This window comes from Dipteris shenzhenensis, chromosome 7, assembly GCF_047967505.1.
Source record: "Dipteris shenzhenensis isolate YYH24624 ecotype China chromosome 7, Dip_SZ_1.0, whole genome shotgun sequence".
NCBI classification, from domain to species: domain Eukaryota; kingdom Viridiplantae; phylum Streptophyta; class Polypodiopsida; order Gleicheniales; family Dipteridaceae; genus Dipteris; species Dipteris shenzhenensis.
The window spans coordinates 17,695,065-17,717,390 of NC_141602.1; the positions used below are offsets into that span (position 1 = coordinate 17,695,065).

Consider the following 22,326-nt stretch of genomic DNA (forward strand, 5'->3'; position numbering starts at 1 on the left):
AGGTACTCCAAAGAGCTACACATTGCGATCTGGGATTATTGGTGGCAGAACCATGAGCATAGAGGCAAGCTCTCATACTCGGACATTGGAAATGTCTGCAAGTCAAGATCATACCGGGGAGGAGCAAGTCTCACAACAATAAGGCATGGCCATGTTGATGAATTTATTATTTTCCATGAAGAAATATAGATTTTAAAGGGGTAAATGAAGGAATTTAGCAACTTTGGCCATTCTCATGACCATTTTTAGCAAATCTAGAAGGAATTTCATCGTGGCGAAAAAGGCAAATTTGCTGGGGATGGCATGTGGTGTCCAAAAACACCCAAACCATCCATTTGATGAATTTGGCCATTCGGACACCCTACAAAGGGACAAATTCATTCAATAGAGGGTTTTCATGTTTTTGTACACTCCATGCTATCTCGATCACCTTTGCCTTCTGTGTCACAATCAAATTTCTTCTAGATTTGCTAGAAATGGCCAAACTTAGAAGAAAACATTTTATTAGCTTGTAATTTACATTAAAACTCCCTAAGTTGAAATTTAAATAGTATATGCATTTCCAACCATAATTAATTTCATAAATTTTGTGTGAAATATGATATAACAATAGATGCAATATCAACAATAATAAATAATTAAAATAGACAAAATTTGCACTAGGTTTAGCACCATTTAGCCATAGATAAATGAGAAATTTTGGCCACAAATAGATGAAACACTATCAAAAGTAGACTTTTTATTTCAAATTGTATTACAAAGAGGCTTCATAGCCTGTCTCTCCTTTGTTCTAACTCCAATACATCAAGAATAGGGCTCTTTGAATTCTTAAGTAAGTCCTTTAAAACACCACTACTCCAATACATCAAGAATAGGGCTCTTTGAATTCTTAAAAGTAAGTCCTTAAAAGCACCACTACACAAAGGCTTTGCTATGTTGAATCTCACATAAAACTTGTAATTTTATGCAATCTCATGTACAACACATTGGAATAGATCACATAGGTTGCCTTGGGTCAATACCGAGACTTCTCCATGCCATCTTGTACCAAATGGATAGATTCTCATGTTTCTTTATAGGTCCATGTCATAGAGAATATGATGCCACACATGAAGAAACATAATTTTAGAAGCAAATTGTAGATAAATATTATAATGGTGATACAATTATCATGTAAAGTCACATGTGTAGTAGTTGCCTCCTTAAGTTTCACATGTACCCTAACTTTAATAGTAACTTCTGATCTTGTATAATGCATCGTGTGCATTTTCCTTCTTGAATCAAATTATAAGCATGAAAAGGATGCTAGGTGTTGGCAGTGGCACTACAGATTTTTAATACTTTCCATAATAGCAAACTTGAAATTTTTAAACATAGATGTGTGAGCTTCATGACTTACATTACATCATCTTAAGGTCCATGCATCTCCCTTGCACTACTATGCCCTTGAAGTCCTGCATCACCTCTCCAACAACTTGCACATGCACAAATTTGTGTCTTTGGGTATGAAGAGTTAATATCATATGTGCCCATTGTTCCCATCTCATCCTCCATGAAGTTTCTAAAAGAAGAGCACAAGTGAACCTTAGCATAAACAATACAGCACCATGGACATTAAAAGTCAAAAATTTCATCAAAACACTAGGGAAACAATCTTGGAGCTCAGATTCTCCTCTTTAAAGAACCAAAAAGCTTATGATAATGCTAGTCTCAAATTTATGTAATCACAATTTTCTCTTATATAATGTCTGGAGTTATTATGCGAACATGTTTATGACCTATTCATTGTATGATCAAAGGTTACCTATAGTAAATGGTAAATTTACGGTTGGTATATGGATGTTTATTATCACTCAACATATAGCACTAGTATGCAACATTACATTAGCAATAAAAAAATATGAACCATCAATCAATGACCTTATACAACTAATAAAGATATACTACCAATAAAGGATATCATATTGTCAATATGTTATTTTCAATGTTTTATAACTTTTTAAAAACGTTTTTGACATTATACACAATATTATACTGATAGTAAATATTAAAGTTAATGAATACACACTATTTTATTGATGTGAAAGTACTCCTAGTAATAGTTGCTAGTCGCATGCACTTGAATTGTTATTGTCTTATGTAGCCACATGATCATGGCAACAGATGATCACATTGTAGAAAACCCTCGCTTATCAGATAAAAGGATCCCCAAACATTTCCCTCATAATACAATGGTGAGATTTTCCTTCTTCCATATAGGAACTCTGCATTATTTGTTTAATGTTACTATTAGAGTTTGTGTATTGAAATAATAGGTGCAATAACTCAATGTCAAGAAGCTAGAATGGAGTGTGATTTGTCACTATAGATACATAAATTCCAAAGAAATAGCATGTTTAATAATAAAAGTTGTTTGACAGCATATGAAACTATTGTAGAAAAACGAGAAAATTTAATAAAATCAATGTATTAAAGAATGCAAGCTACTGGAAAACCTTGTGATTTGTAGGATCCTTTGAAATTGGTAGTTCAGCCAAGCATGAAATAGATGACGAGCTATGGAGACAGAAGTTATGGAGCTAGAAAATGATAGACAACCCATATACAAATGATGGTATGAGGAGATAAAAGTAGGAAAGAGATGATGGTAGATGGTTTTTGTTTGCATTGATTAGAAGCAAATTGCCTATGACACTAATGGCTAGAGCCAAAAAATACTAGTTGGTGGATAGACATTCATCCCATTAAAGGGCCATAAATCAAATTGAGACATTTCCCACAACACTTTATTAGTCTCAACTAATTAATGAATTGAGCACTATATTCAAGTTGGGGGGACATATTTGGTTAAGTATGACATCGATAGACATTACTAGGTCATTAGGGGCATTCTTGAAGGCACTTCCAGAGGCTCGTTTTTGTCTATGCTACACAGATGAAAACGGGCCTTGGAAAGTGCTCATTCTGGGACTTTGCCATGTCCAACAACCTTCACCCAGAGATGCATTGCATCATATCCAACTATTCAATAAAGGGTCAGTAGGGCATTCTTGAAGGCATTTGCAGAGGCTTGTTTTCGTCTGCACTAGCGCAGATGAAAACGGGCCTTGGAGTGTGCTCACTCCGGGATGTTGCCATGTCCAACAACCTTCACCAAGAGCTGCATTGCATCATGTCCAACTACAAGAAAGGGTGAGTAGGGCATTCTTGAAGGTACTTCTAAAGGCTCATTTTCATCTACCCTAGCGTAGACGAAAACAAGCCTTGAAAAGTGCTCATTCCAGGACTTTGCCATGTCCTTGACAACCTTCAAATTAGTAACGGAATTGCATCATGCCTACTATTCTGAAAGGGTCATTAGGGCAACTCAAATGGGAGCATGTCTAGTCTCTATGTGGGCATTTCAGAGGGCTGTTTTTCATTTACACTAACGGAGATGAAATAGGGCCTCCAAAATATCCATTTTTGAGATTTCTATGGGGTGTGCTCTCAACTGGCAATCACAGCGTTGAGTGGTCATCATCAAATACATGCAATAGGAAAAAGGGCACAGTAGACAAAGGGCCTTGAAATGTCACTTTTTCAGTGGCTTCTGCCATGCGCCAAGGCGAACACCAATCTTTTTCATGTCCATATTCAAGTGCCCTGCAGATCAACGAATGGAACATTTTGAAAGGGTATGAAAGCCGGAGTTTGAGAAATACCTTAGCTTGATAGTTCCCAACTGGTGGCGAGGGAGCACGATTCTTCCAATGCAAGAGAGCTTGGAGAGAGTCCATAAAAGAATGGTTGTGGGACTTGAGTTGCGGAGACGATTTAGGGTTTAGGGTTGTGGAATGTAGATGGTCTGAAGGCAAGGTTTGATGCCGTCTTGCAATCACGACGTGTTTGATGTAAGTTCAAGTGGTTGGTAGACAACCCTCATGTAATTCATTGATCTCCTCTACACGTCAAAATCTTTGCGAGGTTGTGATTTGAACATCTTCCTTCTTATATCATCTGAGCCTCCACATTCGCAAAAACCTTGTCACTCCAAATCATTTCTACCCCCACCGGTTGCTCCCCTAAGCATTGTGTGGTATTCCTTGACAGCGTTTGAGTTGTTTTCTAGTGCCAGGATTTCCTTCTCTCTCCATATATAGTCCCCCTTTAGTTACTCTCTTTCCTTCCCTTATTTTAATCCCTTCCCTTTTATTAGGCCTTCTTTGCTCTATTCTTAATTTACTTTGAGGTTATTTAAAATTTTCATTATTTTTCTGACAGTTAACTTTAAGCCTTCTTTCATTATTTTTCTAACACATTTAACTTTAAGCCTTCTTTTAGGCCTCCCCCCCCCCCCCCCCCCTCTCCGCCCCCTTCCTTTTTTCTTTTCATTATTTATTATCCTCTATTTCTTATTTTTTTAATAAAACCATCTTTTAACCCCTATCCTTCCCTATTCATAACTACATCCTCTTCTCTGCATATACATCATCTCCCCTCCTCTAAGCAAAAAATTAGAAAAAAAAATCCTTTGCATTTGCGCTCATTACTCCCGGATAATTAATCCCTTCCTAATTGATATTTTTAAAATTTCTACCTTACCCTAGTACTCCTAGTCCTAATTTGCATCTTAATTAATTTTTTTTAGCAATAATGTTTTCCACCTAGGTTTTCCTTTTTTCTCTTAATTTTTTATTTTACTCACCCTACCCTGTTCCTCCTTTCTAATTCTTTACATTTTTACCCTTCTAGCACTCATCTACCCTTCCCACCTTCTATGTTATTTTGTTTCATTACTTCCCAACTTCTATTACTCTTAAAGCACCCCAAACCCCTTTCCCCCCCAATCTAATTTCAAAACTTTTCCTTTCTACCCACACTCAATTAACCTATCCTCGGTACACTCAATATTTTACATCGTGTTGTTAAAGTTTGTGGCTAAGCTTCTAATTTATTGTGACCCCGATAACAAGGGAGGAGTGTTTATGACACCTGTCTTCCCAACTAAAGCTTAAGCTAGTTCTTATTATGTTTCTTGTTGGATGGTGGCAGGTATGCAAATTCTCCTCTTCAATAAAAGAGATGCTTGTCTGGACTTCACCAGCTTCAAAATTTTTTGCAAATATTTTTTCCTAAAACATTATTGGCACTCCTTATCAATTAAACTCTTACATACATTTTAATACAATTTCGTAGGTGTTTTACCTACTCACTCAAGCACTTCCTTTACTCTATAATGCTCTCTTTCTATCCTTTTCCCTGACTCCTTTGTCTTTTAACTATGCAAAAGTGGTTGTTGTCTTGTCTACCACACACACACACACACACACACAGACCAACAACAACAACATGAACTAGAGCCTCAACTAACAAGTGACCACAGGGGTTTACAAACTTGGTGGGTGAGGATGGCTTCTACAAAGAGAGAGAGAGAGAGAGAGAGAGAGACTTGTGTGGCCTCTTTGTAAATGTGCTCTTTCTATAACTTCTTTGCTTTCTCTTTGGCGAGTTTGTTAAGTGGCTTGTTCCTTGAGTTGTGTCCAACGAAAAATTAAGAATTTGTTACCTGCATCAAGTCGATATGCGAACTCAATCTTGCGTGACTATCTATGGATGTTGGTATTGAAAAGAAAGAGGAAACAATGTAAAACTAAGAGGACAGTGAGTAAGTAATTGTTTCGGCATCAAACTAAATGGAAAGTTGATTGGATCAATATGCTCCACGGGGAGAACAATGTGAATATGGAACAAGAAAGGTTTGGGCAAGGGTGCCAAGCCAGATGAATTTTCGCAAATCTTTACCATTCCACCTCAACCAGGGTTGGAGGTGTCTACCGGATGGTGTCAATACCATAGTTGAACTGCTTTCGTCTGATTATATGATCGATCAATGGAACGAGTGCTCGTTTTGAACCCAAGCTTAGCTTCCTTTCTGATGGGGGTGTGCCTTCCTCACCTAGTTTGCTGCAGACCAATAATAACATACAAACTCGCGCAAAAAATGTGCACTGCTTCCGAACGGAGGCAAGGCAGAGGCTGAGTTGGCAGCCTAATTTTCTGGAGATATTTTATGGAGAGCCGACGTGGAAATAATAATGAAGGGGTCGTCCACGTGTCAAAAACAAGAGATGATTCTTTCTCTCTACATTTGCTCTTCCTTTCTCCCAATTGTTCTGAGTCTTTCTTGCCTGATTTGCTTCAAATTGGTGTTTTTTTCGGATCTCTCCATCCATTTAGCCATTCTCGTATCGCAGTTTGAGCAACATCTTATCGCCTTCAATGCTGAGCCCGTTCAATTGGCTCATCTGATTCTCGCAATGGCAAGACGACCGGAGAGGCTGGGTGAGAGGCTTGGCTGCTTACCTTTAAAATTGCTCAACGTTTTCAGCATGTAATGCATTCTTCATTATGCGATCATCTTCAGGGGGACTAAACTATCATATGACTACACGAAATACATTTTGTGGGTTTAGAAAATCATCTTTCTGACACTCTATTGCACGTGTAGTCCTTTTATCAATACGAAAGCTAGGTGCCATGATATCCTGAGCTAGACGTTGTATGCGACGGAGTAGATAGCCTTATGACGTAAATTCCTGGTCGAAAGCGTAATGAGCAACTGTAGGATTTGCAGTTATTTCTATAAGTTTCTTCTAGTGAGCATGCGAGAGAGACTGACAAAAGTTTTAAAAATGTCCTGCAGACTTAAAAAGCTCTATTGATACCCATGACATCGAGCTTGAGGATTTGTCTAGTCCAAGGGGGAGATCCATTGCTTCGTCCCCTTTATCAACCGAGGTACCATTTTCAACCCGCTCAAATACTGTGCGTTATTTTGCCTGATTTGGGGGGTATAGCTATGGCTATTTATTATTGTATGTTAGCGAAACAGAGGGGATCGGAAATGTCGTTACTTCTTATCGAGATCGATGTGGACCACGGGGCAAATTTGGTAGATGACAAGGCATGGGAGAGAAACAGAGATGCTTGCTTGCTCAATAGTACAAGATAGAATGGGTAGGTACTGACTGTTAGGACATTACGACATTGGGGCTACTATGAAATGAAAAAGATCCTAAATAAATCAAACTTGATTGTAAATTCATTTTACAAAGACAGACTTCATTCTGTGTCTCCGCCAGTACTTTGACACCTTTCTAACTACTGAGATATACCACGAAGGCTTCGTTCCTGAGGAACCTGTCATCTGATCTAAGTTGTACTGTTGTGTCAATGCTGGCTTAAGGAAGAAGTTTTAAATAACCTAAGGGGTAACTTCAAACTCTTGAAAAACAGTGTGCACATCATGAAGCTTCATGGCTAAAACTAGATATTATATCTTCTTTGTCAATGTGGTTGTCTGTAAGGCCATTATTGCAGTCTGAAAAGAGCTGAATTGTTTTGGTCAGGAGTACCCATATATGAGGCCTAAACCCCGCTCTCTTGTATAGATTTGTGAAAGTGCTGAGACTTTTTGTAGCTCCTGTAATTGGTCGTTCAAATTCTCAATTGCTTTTGCTTTGATCAGCATATTGTTTTTGTGTTTCTCATACTGCATAAATAAGATTCAATTGCGATCTTCATCAACAAATTCGAAGGTTGCAACTACAAGTGATTAGAGTATACATTGTTAACGACCAAGGATTGCTGCAGTTACAATCTCCACAATAACTAGGTGTGGAAAAAGTTAAAACATTTTTGAGTGGCAAGAATGGATAGTTAATGGAAGTATATATAGGTCCAACGTAGGACTAGGTGCCCTAAGTGTATTAACCCTAGGTAGGACAAGTACTAAGTGTACTAACTTGTCCTAATCTAGCCTACAAGGCTTATACCAGGGAAAATGTGGCAACAAACCCTCCTCCATGGGATACTGATATATCCTGGAAACGTTAAGGAATACTTGGAAACTAAATCATTGTTGCACATGCTCATCCGTGATGGATATAGCAACCTATGATAGTATAGGGATAGCAGAATCACGTAACAAAAGGTACCGAGTGTAAAGTGTGCCAAACAGCTTCAAACTTGGGTCACGGTAGAGCCTTCGTGAAGAGATCTGCCAAGTTGTCCTCCATTGGAACGTAGGACAACTGTATGTGTCCAGCTTACAGTTGCTTCCTGACATAATAATAGTGAACCTCTATGTGCTTGGTATACGCATGAAACAAAGGATTGCTCGCAGTAGCCAAGGCACTTTTGCTGTCAATGTAGATGGTAATAGAAGATGTCTAGCTGACACCAAGTTCTGCAATAGCAGACAAAGCCAGACACACTACGCAGTAGCTTTTAAGGCTGCCCTATACTCAGCCTCACAACTAGAAGTAGCAACTGCAGGCTGCTTTTTGCTGAACCAAGTTATGCATGAAGCCCCAAGCATAAAATAGTTGTTGCACTACGCGACACGCTAGTATTAATAACTGGCCCAATATTCATTATCACAGAGAAGCCCTAAATGTTATGTGCCCTTTAAATATCAGAAGACACGTTTCACTACCTGCCAATGCTATGTACTGGCTTTGTTCATAAAGCTGTTTAATTGGAAAATGGTATACTGCAGATCAGGTTGAGTGTGACAAATAAATTAGGCGACCAACAGCCTGCTGATAAAGAGTGGCATCCGATGGATCACTGCCATCGTGTGAGGAAAAAAGGAAGCCAAGCTCCAAAGGTGTCGAAAGTGGCTAACAATCCTCAACCTGAAAGCGATGTAAGAGTTGAGTAATGTACTTAAACTGGCTCATCATAATGCCCCTTCAAAATGAGCAAACTGGATGCGAAGATAATAGTGCAATCAACCAGAACAAACAGGACATTGGCAATGTTACGTCCTTTAACAAAACTATATTGACATTGAGGGTCATTGTTTGATTTATGCAAATCAGCCTTAAAGGATGCAATTTGCTGAGTAGATGGCGCACTCTCTCTCTAGTCTTAAAAGTTAAAGCTAAGGCTTATGACTCAACAGCTTGCAAGTTAAGAGTCACGACTCAAGAGCTTGCAAGTCACAACTCACAATTTTAAAGGTTTAAACTGGCAATTGAATCTTGATATTGAAAACTCCAGATAAACAACTTAACAAGAGCCTAGAAGGCTACACAGATTATATACCAATCATCATATATCAATAAACGTAAATATCATGGCAACAGTCTGTCAGTCACATGTGACATGAATGAAATCCGCATCTCAATACATATAATTGAAAGGAAACTTTCGACTCTCAAGAGTCAAAGCTCTCAAGGTTCATCCTAATGAGGTCTCCCACTACTGGATCCAAAGTCACCATCAATGATAGCATGGTTAAGTCAAACTCAATGTTTGTTGTTACACCCTACCCACCCAAAATTTTAAAAAAAAAAACAGAGTGTCTAAAGGTAAGACACGTGTTTTAAGTGCCTTAAGTGTCTTATCATAAGACACGAGTGTCTTAACAACCATGAACCCTTAACTGCTTGCTCATTAGCATTGTCATCTTGCGTAGGCAAATCAAGCTGTAGCATGTGCATCAGGCTGAGGGTGAGAACTGCTAACAGCAGGGAAAGGTAAACTCTCCAGTGGCTGATCTGAAGCTGTACCGGGCTTAAAAAGGGGCAGAAGTGTATCAAAGACATCTAAGGCTTAGCAGAAGGCTGTTTTTGACAGTCCAGCAAAAATAACATTTTTCTGATAATAATTTTTCCAATGCTAGGCTGGCACAATCTGTAGCCTTTGTGAGCTGTAGCCAATAAAGATAAACTTCACTGCCTTATCCTCCAACTTGTGCCTCAATTGAAAGGGTGCATGTGCATGTGCATGTGCCAAATGACAAGGACCCGAAGCTCCTGAAAATGCGGACTTGCAAACATACAAAAAGAAACAATCGTAGAAACGTCTAGAAAAGGGTAGGCTTGCTCACCACCCAATTGTGATGTATGCGAGTGAAGGACTCGTGAATCTGGGACGTCCCCTCCGAGCCACGAGCTGAGCTGTTCGGCACATCATCCAACCAGTTCCCAACCAGCCTAGCGTCCCATACCAACAGGTGGCACCCAAGAGCATAGAAATGTTGCTAGGATCCTGGGCTAGGCTAAGATACCAGATACGTGTTCGTACATGATCTAGGGTTAGACTAGCGAGGAGGAACCTGACTCACTTCCCTTGTTCCCTAACAGTCCAGTATGCCTGAATTAGCAAGAAACCCTAATTCATCAATGCCCTTACAACCCAACTTGATAATCATATGCCTAGCATAAGTGTCCCTCGGCTTCGTGAGCTAGGCTTGTGTGACCATAACACATGTGAGATATGGTTCATGCTCATGACATACTCCCCCTCTTCTAAGAACTCGCCCCTGAGCTCATGTAGAATCCTCCTCTATGTCTCCCATGTAGAATCCTCCTCTACACAATCCTTCCACTTGATCTTGTATTTCGTGATTGTCCCGTTCCAAGGATTTCATTAGGTTTACATGGTATAAAGGTTAAATCTTCAACCTCTATTATGTCTTAGGAGGGAGGCAAGTTGTCCAATTCTTCTTTGGATCTTGAATGGACCATAGTAATTTGGGTATAATTTCTTAACCTCACCAGTACTGAGCTCTTGGATTCCTTGGGCTCTCGTAATATACCATCGTTCCTTTAGAGAACTCTGAACGATGTCTATTAGAATTTACTCTGTCTCGATCTTGGGAATTTCTAATAGACTCTTTGGCAAACTGCAACATCTCTTGCATGTCTTGTGGAAAATGTTCTTGCAGCATCATTCTTGGTTCTTACCGGTGATTGGAATCCGTACATAAGCATAAAAGGATTAAAAATTGTACTTGAATGCTTTGCACTATTATTATCATGGGTAAATACTCTTCCCATGAAGATTGTCTCTTGGAAACATATGCACACAGCATACCTTCCAAAACTTAGTATACTTCTTTTATCTGGCCATCAGATTGCAGATGCTCTGAGGAACTCAATTTGAGAGTGGTATCTAACTTCTTAAACACAAGTGTCCATAAGCTACTTATGAACTTAGAGTCCCTGTCACTTACTATGTCTACTGGCAAACCATACAAACGAAATAATTGGTCAACAAACTGGAGCAAATTGACTTGCTATAACGGTTGATCGAGTAGGTAAAAATCTAGCCATCTTTGTCATTTTACATCATGCCCCTTGCGCGTTCTTGGCAAAGCTGTAATAAAATCCATGGAAATACTTTCTCATTTATTACTTAGGATTTGCAATGGCTGTAATAGACCTGTGCTCCTTAGTCGTTCATCCTTCGTCGCTTGACAAATCCGGCAACCTACTAATTAGTTCTCAATGAATTCCCACATCTTAGGCCAATATAAAGTATTCTTCACCAGAGAGAGTCTTGTGTACACGTGGGGGTGTCTGGCACTATGTGCATCATGACACTCTTGAAGAATCTTGGGTCTAAGATCCGACACATCCGGTACACATATATTTTCATTTCGGAACAGAAAACCATTCTGAATCACGCATGCACCTCCTGCCGCCTATATCTTGGGTGGCACAATCCTTGCATCTTGACTAATCATGTTGCATCCATCTTGGACCCTCTACCAACATAAACTAAATATCTATCAGTTGTGCAATGTGCTTTCAAGGATTGAAATAGATTAGGGGATATCTCAATAACTGATATAGCATTCACCATCTTAATTCAACTTAGAACATCAACCACACTATTCAAGGAACCTTTCCAATACCGTGTTTCAAATCAATATCTTGCATCAACTCTGCTCGTCTAGCCTTTCTCCCCCTTAAATCAGTCCCATCACACACATATTTTTTATTGACTAATGATCAGTCAATACTTCTAATCTGGAACCATAGAAATAATGTCTGCAGACGTTGAGGGCATATACTGCTGCATAAACATCTTTTTCTAGTGTTGGCCAATGGTATTGAGTTTCATCTAGCCTTTTGCTGCTTCCTTGACACAATTTTCAACGTGTCAACAGCCTTGTTCAAATCTTCTTCCAAGTGATAGGCTGATTGGACCTACATCCACAACCTTTCAATACGTTTGTCAATTTTAGAATAATCACGTAGAGGTGTCCTTAAGAAGACAATAAATCCTTGGAAGGACAAAGTTGTTTCATAGTTTGTGGGTAAACGTGCCGGCAGTTAGTCTGGAAATGCATCATTAAATTCACTCAGCAAGTCTTTTAATTCATTGTGTTCAAAGACACTTAAGTCATTCTTGTCATGAATAGAATAACAAATGAAGAAAGTGAAATTAGTGAAGATGTTGTCATTATATTACGCAGTTGTATCACTTTTACAATAGGTCCCTGAGATGGATTAACATCATCACACTGTATACATGCTTGGGTGCCCTTATTCAAAAAAGAAAGTGTATGAGACTTCCAACCAATCTGGACATTATGGGTTTTAAACCACTTTATCTCTAGTAACAAGTCTATGTGATTCAAGTGCATGACATAGCGTGTCAAAACATCCTTGTAGTCTTGAATCTGGATTGGAAGCTCATCGACCTTGCAATCTAAAAACTGCTTCCTTGCAGGAAGCTGATGCCTGTACAAGGTTTTTGGGGATCTGCCCTAAGTTGGATGTTTCGATTACATGTGCCACTTTTAGCCCATTTCTAAGAAACATTTCAGGCCAAATCGTTTCTAAACATTTCAGATGCCCAAAAAGCATTTTTCAGTGACTTTGCACACACTTGAGCATCCATTTATACAAAGGCCTTTGTACTAGGTACTCTAGAGGGGGAGTGCAAAATCAGCCTTGACAGAGGCTAGCACTAAAGGAGGGTCTAATAAAAAATCCATCCACATTCTCTTCATCCAAGCCTGAAGCCAGGATTATTTCATCTTAGTTTCTCCCAAACAAGCTTTTGTAAGCACAAAAACTTGGAAAAGATAGCCGATAGGGCACCCAGCATTTCTCTCCTTACTCTCAGCTACCTCCTATTTGTTTGCCTCTCCTCTTTAGGACATTGGCAAGGTGTCATGACACCCTTCCACTCCAAAGCGCTCTTGCAATTGCCTGCCATTGGCTTAAACAGATGGACTATGGTTCTCAGCCCCTTTAAGTTATCAAAAATGAAAGAGGCTTTGAACTGTTTTTAATTGTTCAATACTTTTCTGATTTCATTTCTGTTTTCAGCATGGGTTTTCTCATGTTCCAAACCCATTTAACTGTGCTAGTCTAGGAATGAGTTTTTTTAAATAAATTTTGTGAAATCCTAACAACGTTTTGTTTTTGTTCTGAGAGGTGAAAATCCAAATTTTCAGACCATCCCCTAGTCACCTGTCCTCATAGTACATCGCTATGACTTTGACCACTTACTGGATCATATTTATCATACTACCTATCCGCTCCTAGAGAATGTAGACAGCCAACCAACCTTAGAAACCAAAGATAAACTCCTCACGCACTTCCTCCACATCGATGCACTGCCCAAATCGAGAAAACAACCATATTTGGCATCTGCTGCCACTATGCTCCATGTGATGTTTGCCTGGCAATGTTGTGGCAGTGCCTGCAAATGAAGAAAATGCATCCCTATGGCATGGCTGTGCTTACTGGCAGATGTGTGTGAGCACAATGCCTCTTGTCATGGCCATGTCCATAGCAGTATAACAAAGATTCTCCTCTCATGTCTCTACTTTTGTTTCAAATCCAGTAAGCAATTATATTTGGCATCTACTGCCACCTTGCTATTTGAGGTGCCAGAAGTAGTGTCCCCTGGCCATGTTGAGCCCTGGTACTTCTTATATAGAGGGGATTGACCCTTGCTCATGGCTCAAAATTTTGAGCCGACTTGCCCATGTGTTGTGCACAGTCCTTTGGCATGGAACATTGGATGTACCACTGGAACTCTGATCTGAGGCTGTCTTGTGTTGTGGTTAACAGGCTCGTAGAACTTAGCCTTTACCCAGTCCACGTACTGCAAGCCTTTGGCACTAATGTCAGTAATGAAACCCTCTAACATATCTTGGCTGCTCCCAATCAGTGTCATAATGGTCGATGCACCACTTGTGCCACCATGTGACTGGTTCACTTTGTACATTCATGGAATCTATCTCGTTGTCCTCTGATTGTATAATTCTCAAACTCAATTGAGCCATTACATGGGAATTGAGGGATTCTATCATGTGTTTCAAATGAGACGTTCCCTAGAAATGAAGCATTTGGCAAAGGTACTGGCGCTCTTTCTTCTTTGGCTTCCTGCTGGCGGCAGTCTGTCTTCTCTAGCCTCCCTATCGAGGCTATCTCTCTCTCCTCTCTTGCCTTCCTGCCCTGTTCTCTCTGGCCTCTTTGTCCCTGTGCTTGTCTTCGGCACATTCTTTCCTTTTTGGCCTCTGCGGTGCTGCAGCATGGGCATCATGTTGGTTCTCTTGCTCTAGCTAGAGTTGGATGACATGTTTCGTAAGGTTCCTCAACTGTTGGGCTTGAATCTGCATCATGGCTTGTATCATCGCCATCATACTGAATTGGAATGATGCCTCTATGTGTTGGAGCTGACCCTCCAGTGGGAAAGACAGCGCCTCCTAGGCCTGTTGGTTCCTGAAATCTCTGACGAATCCATGGTTGTCTTGCCGGGGTGTGTTGACACCATGCAATGTTTGGGTCTATCGGATCTGCAGAATCTTCCATTGAGATGAGAGGAGAGAGAAATCGTCTACCCTTGCTAGAAGACACTCATGGTGTCGTTTTTGCACTCCTCTGATACCAATATAAACTGTTTTTTGAGGACGTGTTTGGGCATGTTATTGGATTCATCTATGTATGTATGCATCTATCCACATAAGAAGAGAAAGGGTGATGGTGCTAAGGGATTTCCACGTCTTGTTGCTGTCCCAAGATTACCTAGGGCTGAATTGTGGGGAAGGGTATTATGATGTTGATTATGATGAGGTGGCTTTTAGGTATCATTAGATAGGGAGAGACTTTGTTAAATTTTGCTAGATGCTAGAAGATCCACGTTTCTTTCCACATATTCTTATCTGTTCTTAAACCGCTTGCAAAGAAAGCACCTACACATTGCACATGCAGAGGGATATTTTATGTGGAGAACTTCAGGGGTTGCCTACAGGGCACATTTGCGTTTACATTCCGGCTCAACTTTTCGCACCATTCGGGGACTTGTGGACACATAGTACATGCAGAGTTGCAGAATTCCAAACTAAACTAAGATCCTATTGCATGTAGAGTATCCTTCAGTACTAATCCCTCCTAATTCCATGCATATCGTGCATCACGTGTTGGCTCCCTCATGCATCAACCCAACTAACCTAAACCAAACCTAGAACACTAACTAGAGGCAGGTCCCAACAATATTTGTAATCTTTCACTTCCAAGTATCTATTCCCAAAGCTCTTCTCTGATCCTGACTCTATTTAATTCCCCTATCCTCGCCATCAGCATGAACACCTTCTTTTTCCTTCCATCCCACTCCTCACTTGTAGCCATTTTTTCTCCCATCCGAGTCCGTTCTACAAAGTCTTGTCATCTTCCATCTCTCTTTCTTTATCATCTCCCCACAATGGATGTTTACAATATTGTAGGAAATGTGGAGTTTGTAATTAGTAGTCTAAAGGAATGGATTGCTGACCAAGCAGCAAGGAGAGATGCAAGAATTCAAGAAGGCTCTCCATTGACACGGATGGAGAGAGAAGAGTTTGATTCGCAGAGGTGCGTAGAAAGGGAGGAAACTACAAAGATAAGAGCGATGTTGATTATGACAGGTGGCTTTTAAATATCAAAAGATGGGAAAAACTTTGAATATTTTTAAGAAAAGGCTTAGAAACCAAACTTATGAATGGGGATGCTATGTTAATCCAGTCAGTCCTATAGGTCAAAATACTATTTGCATCCTATGGTATGACATAGTTATGGGAGGTAGATTTTTGGATCACTACCTTGGAAATGAAGTAGACAAAGCGGGGGCTAACACGCATTTAGTATATGATGGCATGGCTGGATTCTCTATTGATGCATGCTATCTTGTTTACCGGCATAAGTAATTTTTTCTAATATCGAACCGAACTATGGTTAGATGACGATTGTAATCTAACAAAAAAATGTGTTATAGGTTATAGATGGTGATTGAGTAGGTGCTGCTCATGTATGTCATAAACTCAGAGCAGGGGGCTTGCTAGAGGCATTTAAAGGAGCGTGATGAGATCATCTGAGAAGCTATTGATGGAATGAGCATCATATCTTTTACATTTTTTGAATTTGATCGCCTAGGGCTGTAATGTACATTTACAGCTTGCCATCCATACAAAAAAGACTTCTGCATGTGTGTACCTTCTTTAGTTTGTGCTTATATTCGTTCTGTTGGGTCTGAAATTGCTTTTGAGAATCTGTAAAGACTTTGTAAGTGCTGATCTCACAGCTAATGTGCCGTAAGATATAATTAAAAATTTCTTGGTACAATTGTTTCCACAGATGACTGTACAATCGCAGAATGGATCCACACAAGAATCATGGAATGTGCTGCAAATGATAAATAAATTGCCGGCTATCAGTGATGCGTCCATGCGATTTGCACAAACTGCATCTTATGCTGGTCAGGGACTATCAGCCCTGCTCGGTGAGTTCCTTGATAATGCATATAGTTATTGATATCTGTATGCCAGAACCTTCCGGGGGTGTGATGCATGTCGCTCTGTCTTAAAGTTCCAACGGATGAAAGCAGCTCTACATTTTAAGTGCCTCTTTGATTTGGGAGAATTCATGAACTCCCTTCTTTCTCCCTCATATCTATCTTTCTCTTTCTTTCTCTCATTGTTACTTTGTTAGCACTGCCTTCAGGCAGCACTCTAGGTACACTTTTCTTAAGAAAGTGTCCCACACTTTGTTGCCACGTGGCCCCTTCTATTTTTGGTTCTCTCTCTCTCTCTCTCTCCTCTCCTCTCCTCTCCTCTCCCCTCCCCTCCTCTCCTCTCTCCTCTCTCCCCTCTCTCTCTCTCTCTCTCTCTCTCTCTCTCTCCCCTCTCATCCCCCCCCCCCCCCCTTCTCTCTCTCTCTCTCTCTCTCTCTCTCACACACACACACACACACACACACACGGAGTTTGCAAGTCATTCGAACTTTCCTATACACGGCTTCCATCACATATGTTGCAAATTAATCATTTATTCATCTTGACAATTGTTTTCCTTTGACAGAACCAACTTGAAGGCAGTGCTCACAAGTACTTGTACTCACTTGTTTCTTTTTCAAAAATTCTAATTTGTCCTGCTACATAGTGGATAAGCCCAATTGGATATATTTTATTAACATTGATGTTATATAGCATTCAAGAATTTAAGCAGCTGGGTCATGTCAACATCATTTGCCAACCTCAACTTGGAGTTGCTTGGAGCAGATGTCGTCCTTGTTATAGTGGTTTCTTAGTAGAATGAGAGGAGAGAGCAAATGTATAGAGTCTGTTTTCTACATTCAGCAGGTCCCCTCAATTGGATTGAAGAACATGGTTCGATATGCAAATGGAGTGAAAGTTTAGTGGGGCTTATAGTTGGAGAGGCCTAAGCAGGTGTCTTTTCTTTCATGCTAAGAAAATACTTTTCTAGTTGTGACTTTCTTTTGCTCTAGTATTATTGTGTTAAGCACGGAGTATCTTGGACCAAGATTAAGTGTCATGATACAAAATGGTGTGTCTGCTCATTGTGGTCTGCTGACATCAACTGGGCAGGTCCTCCTCCATGGGACTGGAGAACATGCTTTGAGATGTCAAATATCAGGAATGTAGGACAATCAACTTTGGAGGGTTTGGTGGCCCATGTGGCTGCCCTAAAACGAAATCTAGAAGGATGTATGAGTGCTTCTCATGTGGCAGCCTCTTTCAATCCCCCTACATGTGTCCATGTCTCCACATCTTGTAGGTATCAAGCCCCATTGCATGCCTCATTTAGGGCCTAACAGGTGGGGCATTGACCCTTATATTCCAGCTCACTCTAGAATAACTTTATCTTTGCTCACATGGCAGCGTGTCTGCACATGTGGCAGCCTCTTTCAATCCCCCTAAGTGTGCCCATGTCTCAACATCCTGTAGGTGTCGAGCCCTTTGCATGCCTCACACATGTGGAAGCCTCTTTCAATCCCCCTACATGTGCCCATGTCTCAACATCCTGTAGGTGTTAAGCCCCGTTGCAAGGCTTGTTGGAATATGAAGCCAAAGTGAGTAAAAAATGAGTGTAGTAGGTGTCTAGGGGGTGTTTTATAGTCTAGTGAGTCCTAGACATGCCACGTGTCATATTGGGAGTTATCCCAATCAACATCAAGCTATCTACATGTGAGTATTTTGGGTATCATTGCCTAGTACTTATTCTTTCATTTTCCTTTCCATTTTGCTTTTCATTATGCTTTCCACATTTCCATTCCATTCCTAGCTAGCTACTAGATCTCTTCATATGGTATCAGAGCCATGTTCCTAGCCCTGCTCTCTCTTTCCATTTCTCTTCCAAGAGGTTGAGGTGAGGGAGGCCAATGAAGCTACTCTAACTCCTTCTCCTTGGAAGGCTGCCCTCTTCTCTCCTTCCTTGAGCTCTCTTCTCCACGCCCTGATTTGCTACCTCTTTTCTCCTTCCTTCAACTACATCTTTCTATGACCTGCGAACGATGTTCTGCTTCTATCCGGAGCTAGAAGCAGAATCACGGCTTTGTGACTTCAGAAAAGTTGTAGAGAACCTTGAGTACTACAAATTTCGTTTTTACATCATTGCAATCCGAGTTTTTTGTGAAAAGTTACAGCCTTGCAAGAAGTGACGAAATTTGTTTCTGCGCGCGAATTTGGTTCTGGAGCTCAATGATTTGACAGCCCAAGCATGATGCAAAGGGGAGCTGTCCATCCTCTTCATTGTTGACCTTTGCTCCAGCCCGCCATTTGCTCCTTCTGCCCGACATTCTCTTGGAGCTGCTGCCCGCAAGTTCGTGTCCGCATTCTGCCCGTCATTCTCTTAGAGCTGCTGTCCACGCTGCCTCTATCTTCTCTGCCCGTCACTTGATGTGAGCTCTTGACATCACATTGTGGTGACTCCTTCACGTGACTACTCCAAACTTTGGTGAAGACTTCCCGAGCTAAATGTGAGTTCTCTGATACTACTCCGACACACTCCACTACAGTGATCTCTCTAATTAGTGTATTACATCGAGCTTGATGTAGACCACTCTACATCAACAAGTGACTTCTTCAACATTGCTTATTCGATTGGTGCCTGAGGTACTTAGCATTGATTGACTTTCCGATTGGTCGTGGTACTTGAGGCTTCTACTTTGACATTGGTGACTCTCCTTCCTGCGTTTTGAGAGTCATCATGTAATTGCTCCATGTAGCTACCCATGGACTTCACCGACACATATTTTGGGGTATTCCTGCCTAGTGCTTCATTGACATCGTCATTGACTCGCAAGGATGTACACACATTTGCATTAGCTACTTGGAGGACATCTCTTTCACAAAGAGAAATTTTTATTTATTACTACACGCTTGATGTATTTTGGGGTCCTCTGCCCTGGGTAGTCTCCTAAAATGATATGTATTGAGTGTTTGGTTTTCAATGAGTCTAAAGGTCCTCTACCTTGGATAGTCCTCCTAAAAAGATGTATTGGTTTTCCTATTTTTTTGGTGTGTGGCTTCCTAACATGTCCTGTTATGAGCCAAGGGGGGATGTATTGTGGGAGCCATATGTATTGGCTTTGATAGGTCTGTTTGTTTATTAGGCCTGGCTTGAGAGTTCCAGGATGTTGGTGCATTGGTCTCCTAGACCTCTGAGTTGGTCATGCATCCATGCATGATGAGCCTCTGAGCCATGCTAGATGAGATTTCTATGTTATGCTCACTAGCCTTTGAGCCATGCTCACTTGCCTCTGAGATTGTGTGGGAACCATGTCTAGTTCTGACCGGCATGCACAGTTCTGATGACCGTCATTGTCATGTTTTGTTCTTGGTTCCATTCCAGTAGTCTCTCACCTTGCCTTCATGGGGGAGTGTTGGAATATGAAGCCAAAGTTAGTAAAAAATGAGTGTACTAGGTGTCTAGGGAGTGTTTTATAGTCTTGTGAGTCTTAGACATGCCACATGTCATATTGGGAGTTATTCCATATACACTGGCTTTCTAGAGTCTAGTGTCACACTATATAGTGTTGTACTTGTCTTGAGTCTTTTGAAAGTTTAGAATTAAAAAGCTAGTGGCTGAAGTTTTCAAGCTGAGATTTGACAAAGATAGATGCAAAGTGCTAAAACAGCCTTATGCTTTGACTTTTTGTGGCTAAAAAATAAAGATCATGACATAGGTTCTAAAAAGAAAAGATACACAAAGGTAGTAAGTGTAGAAGATGTTTGCTCTTGGATAGATTTTCTTTTAGATGATCTTTACATCACAATAGGTGATTCTTTGTTTCAACAAGTTATAGGAATCCCCATGGACACTAATTGTGCCGTCTTTTTAGCAAACTTTTATCTTTTCACTTATGAATTTGAGTTTATGCAACGTCTTATTTCTATCAATACCTGCCCTATCATTTTACATAAGCTTAGTCAAGTTAGGCGTTTTATAGATGATTTATTTGTACCAAATGTTCCTAACTTTCAAGACTTTATGTACAAAGATGTTAGAGCTTTTAGAGAAGGAATCTATCCTCGTGACTCTTGTGAACTGAACTGCACTTCAAGAGGGGATTCTTGTGTTTTCTTAGATCTTAGACTTTCTCAATCTACCATAGGATTAGAGGTTGATATATATGATAAACGTGAACAACCTGAATATAGTGGTTTACACATTATAAAAATGCCTCACATTGACTCAAACATTTCTGATTTGGCAAAATATGGAGTCATTTCTTTCCAATTCCATAGATTTTCCTGCCTTTGTACAACTAAGGAGTCTTTTATCACTCAATGTAGTTTGATCACTTTACTATTTACACAAGAGGTATAATCCAAGGAAAATAATGAAAAAAGTTCGCACATTCTTAGATATGAAGTCTTTTATCTATGGTGTTTCGGCCTTAGGTTTGTTTAGAATGATTGAACATAAGCTGAAAACAAAAAGCGGGGAGCTGAATAGCGCGTTTTTTTTTTAGTTTCAAAAGAGAGTTTGTTTGAGTATACTTGTGCTTTCTAAGTTAGAAATGTATTTTTGCCTCTTTGTAGAAACGATACATAAGTGTAAAGGGCCATTTAGCTTTTTATGTTTTAAATAAGAGAGAGAGAGAGAGAGAGTTTCTAGTTTTTTGAAAGTTTTTGTTTCTTGACTTGCTTGTTTATTTTTGCTTAGTCACCTGCTTTGTCTCTTCTTTATTTCTTGTTTTCATTCTCTTTTGTTTATTTGACGTATTTTAGTAAGCACTAGGTTTGCCCAAGAGACTCTGCGGGTCTTTAGAAACCCAATATAGCTGCTTATGCTTGGGCACTGATGACGACATAAGTGTTGCTTTGCTTGCTAAGTATGTCTTTCTTTTGTTTTTCATAAAAGTTTTTGTTTACCTCTTTTTTCTTCTCTTTCATTTTCTCTTTTATTTTCTTTGTAGATTTTTGATCTTTAGAACAACAAAAATTCTAAATTTGTATGATTGGACTTATTCTAGTCTTACAAAGGTATATATAGTATGATTGGATCTTTTCTAGAGAGGATTCTGGCTATCCTCATCCTTTAAGATTCATCATAACATCTTTCAAGCTCAAGATATTACAATCGGAGCTTTGCCGCTACTCTACACACACAATGATCTCATCGTTGTTGCTCTAGATTGCACTTCTTTGGCCCTTGTTGCCACAGGGTTAACACCTTTGCAGCTTGTTTTCCCACAACTGGAGGGTTTTTTTATAAGCGAGAATAGTTGTTGCTTAGAGGAGGAGGTGCTTTCTAAACTATTTTGTATTGCGGACCTTTTTGTAGTGGTACTTTTTATTTTTTCAAATGCAACTTCAGAATATTTCATCTTGTTTTATACTCAGAAGCAGCTGTGAACTCAAGAGAACCATCAAGTCCGATATCGGGTGCTACATCAGGAAGTTTATCTTCTTCAAACGGTGGTCAATTAGGCATCGCCTCGCCTACTGCGAGCTCTTCTGGTCTGTCTATTGAACAAAGTTTTTCAATTGAAACAGCTGCATCAATGCTCAGCTCCACAGGATCAGCAATGGCAGAATTTGGACAACGTTTTTTAAGTTTGTCACCAACCATCTGGCAAGGGTGAGTCTCTTTGAGGTTCATGAGTTTTTTCATTAGAAGCAATCTAGAAACTGAAAAGAGTAAGCCAGTTTGGTATGATGGTGTAAAGCAAAGCTGCTTGCATTGGACTTGTTTGGGATATATATGTTTTTGTTCCACCCATGAAGCTCTTAGTTTGTTATTGCAAG

General features: G+C 40.0%; 1 protein-coding gene across 4 annotated transcripts in view; it reads left to right on the plus strand.

Moving 5' to 3' along the window:
* Nucleotides 1–6,153: 6,153 nt before the first annotated feature.
* Nucleotides 6,154–22,326, plus strand: part of LOC147900028 (uncharacterized) — a 40,750-nt gene continuing 24,577 nt past the window's right edge. The window contains exons 1-4 of one of the 4 annotated variants that reach the window (XM_087377290.1): nt 6,154–6,324; nt 6,686–6,780; nt 16,410–16,554; nt 21,922–22,159. In XM_087377290.1, coding sequence (XP_087233416.1) covers nt 6,300–6,324; nt 6,686–6,780; nt 16,410–16,554; nt 21,922–22,159 — 503 coding nt within the window. In that variant the 5' untranslated portion in view covers nt 6,154–6,299. The remainder of the gene's footprint in view (nt 6,325–6,685; nt 6,781–16,409; nt 16,555–21,921; nt 22,160–22,326) is intronic. The other 3 variants (XM_087377291.1, XM_087377292.1, XM_087377293.1) reach the window with 3 other exon arrangements.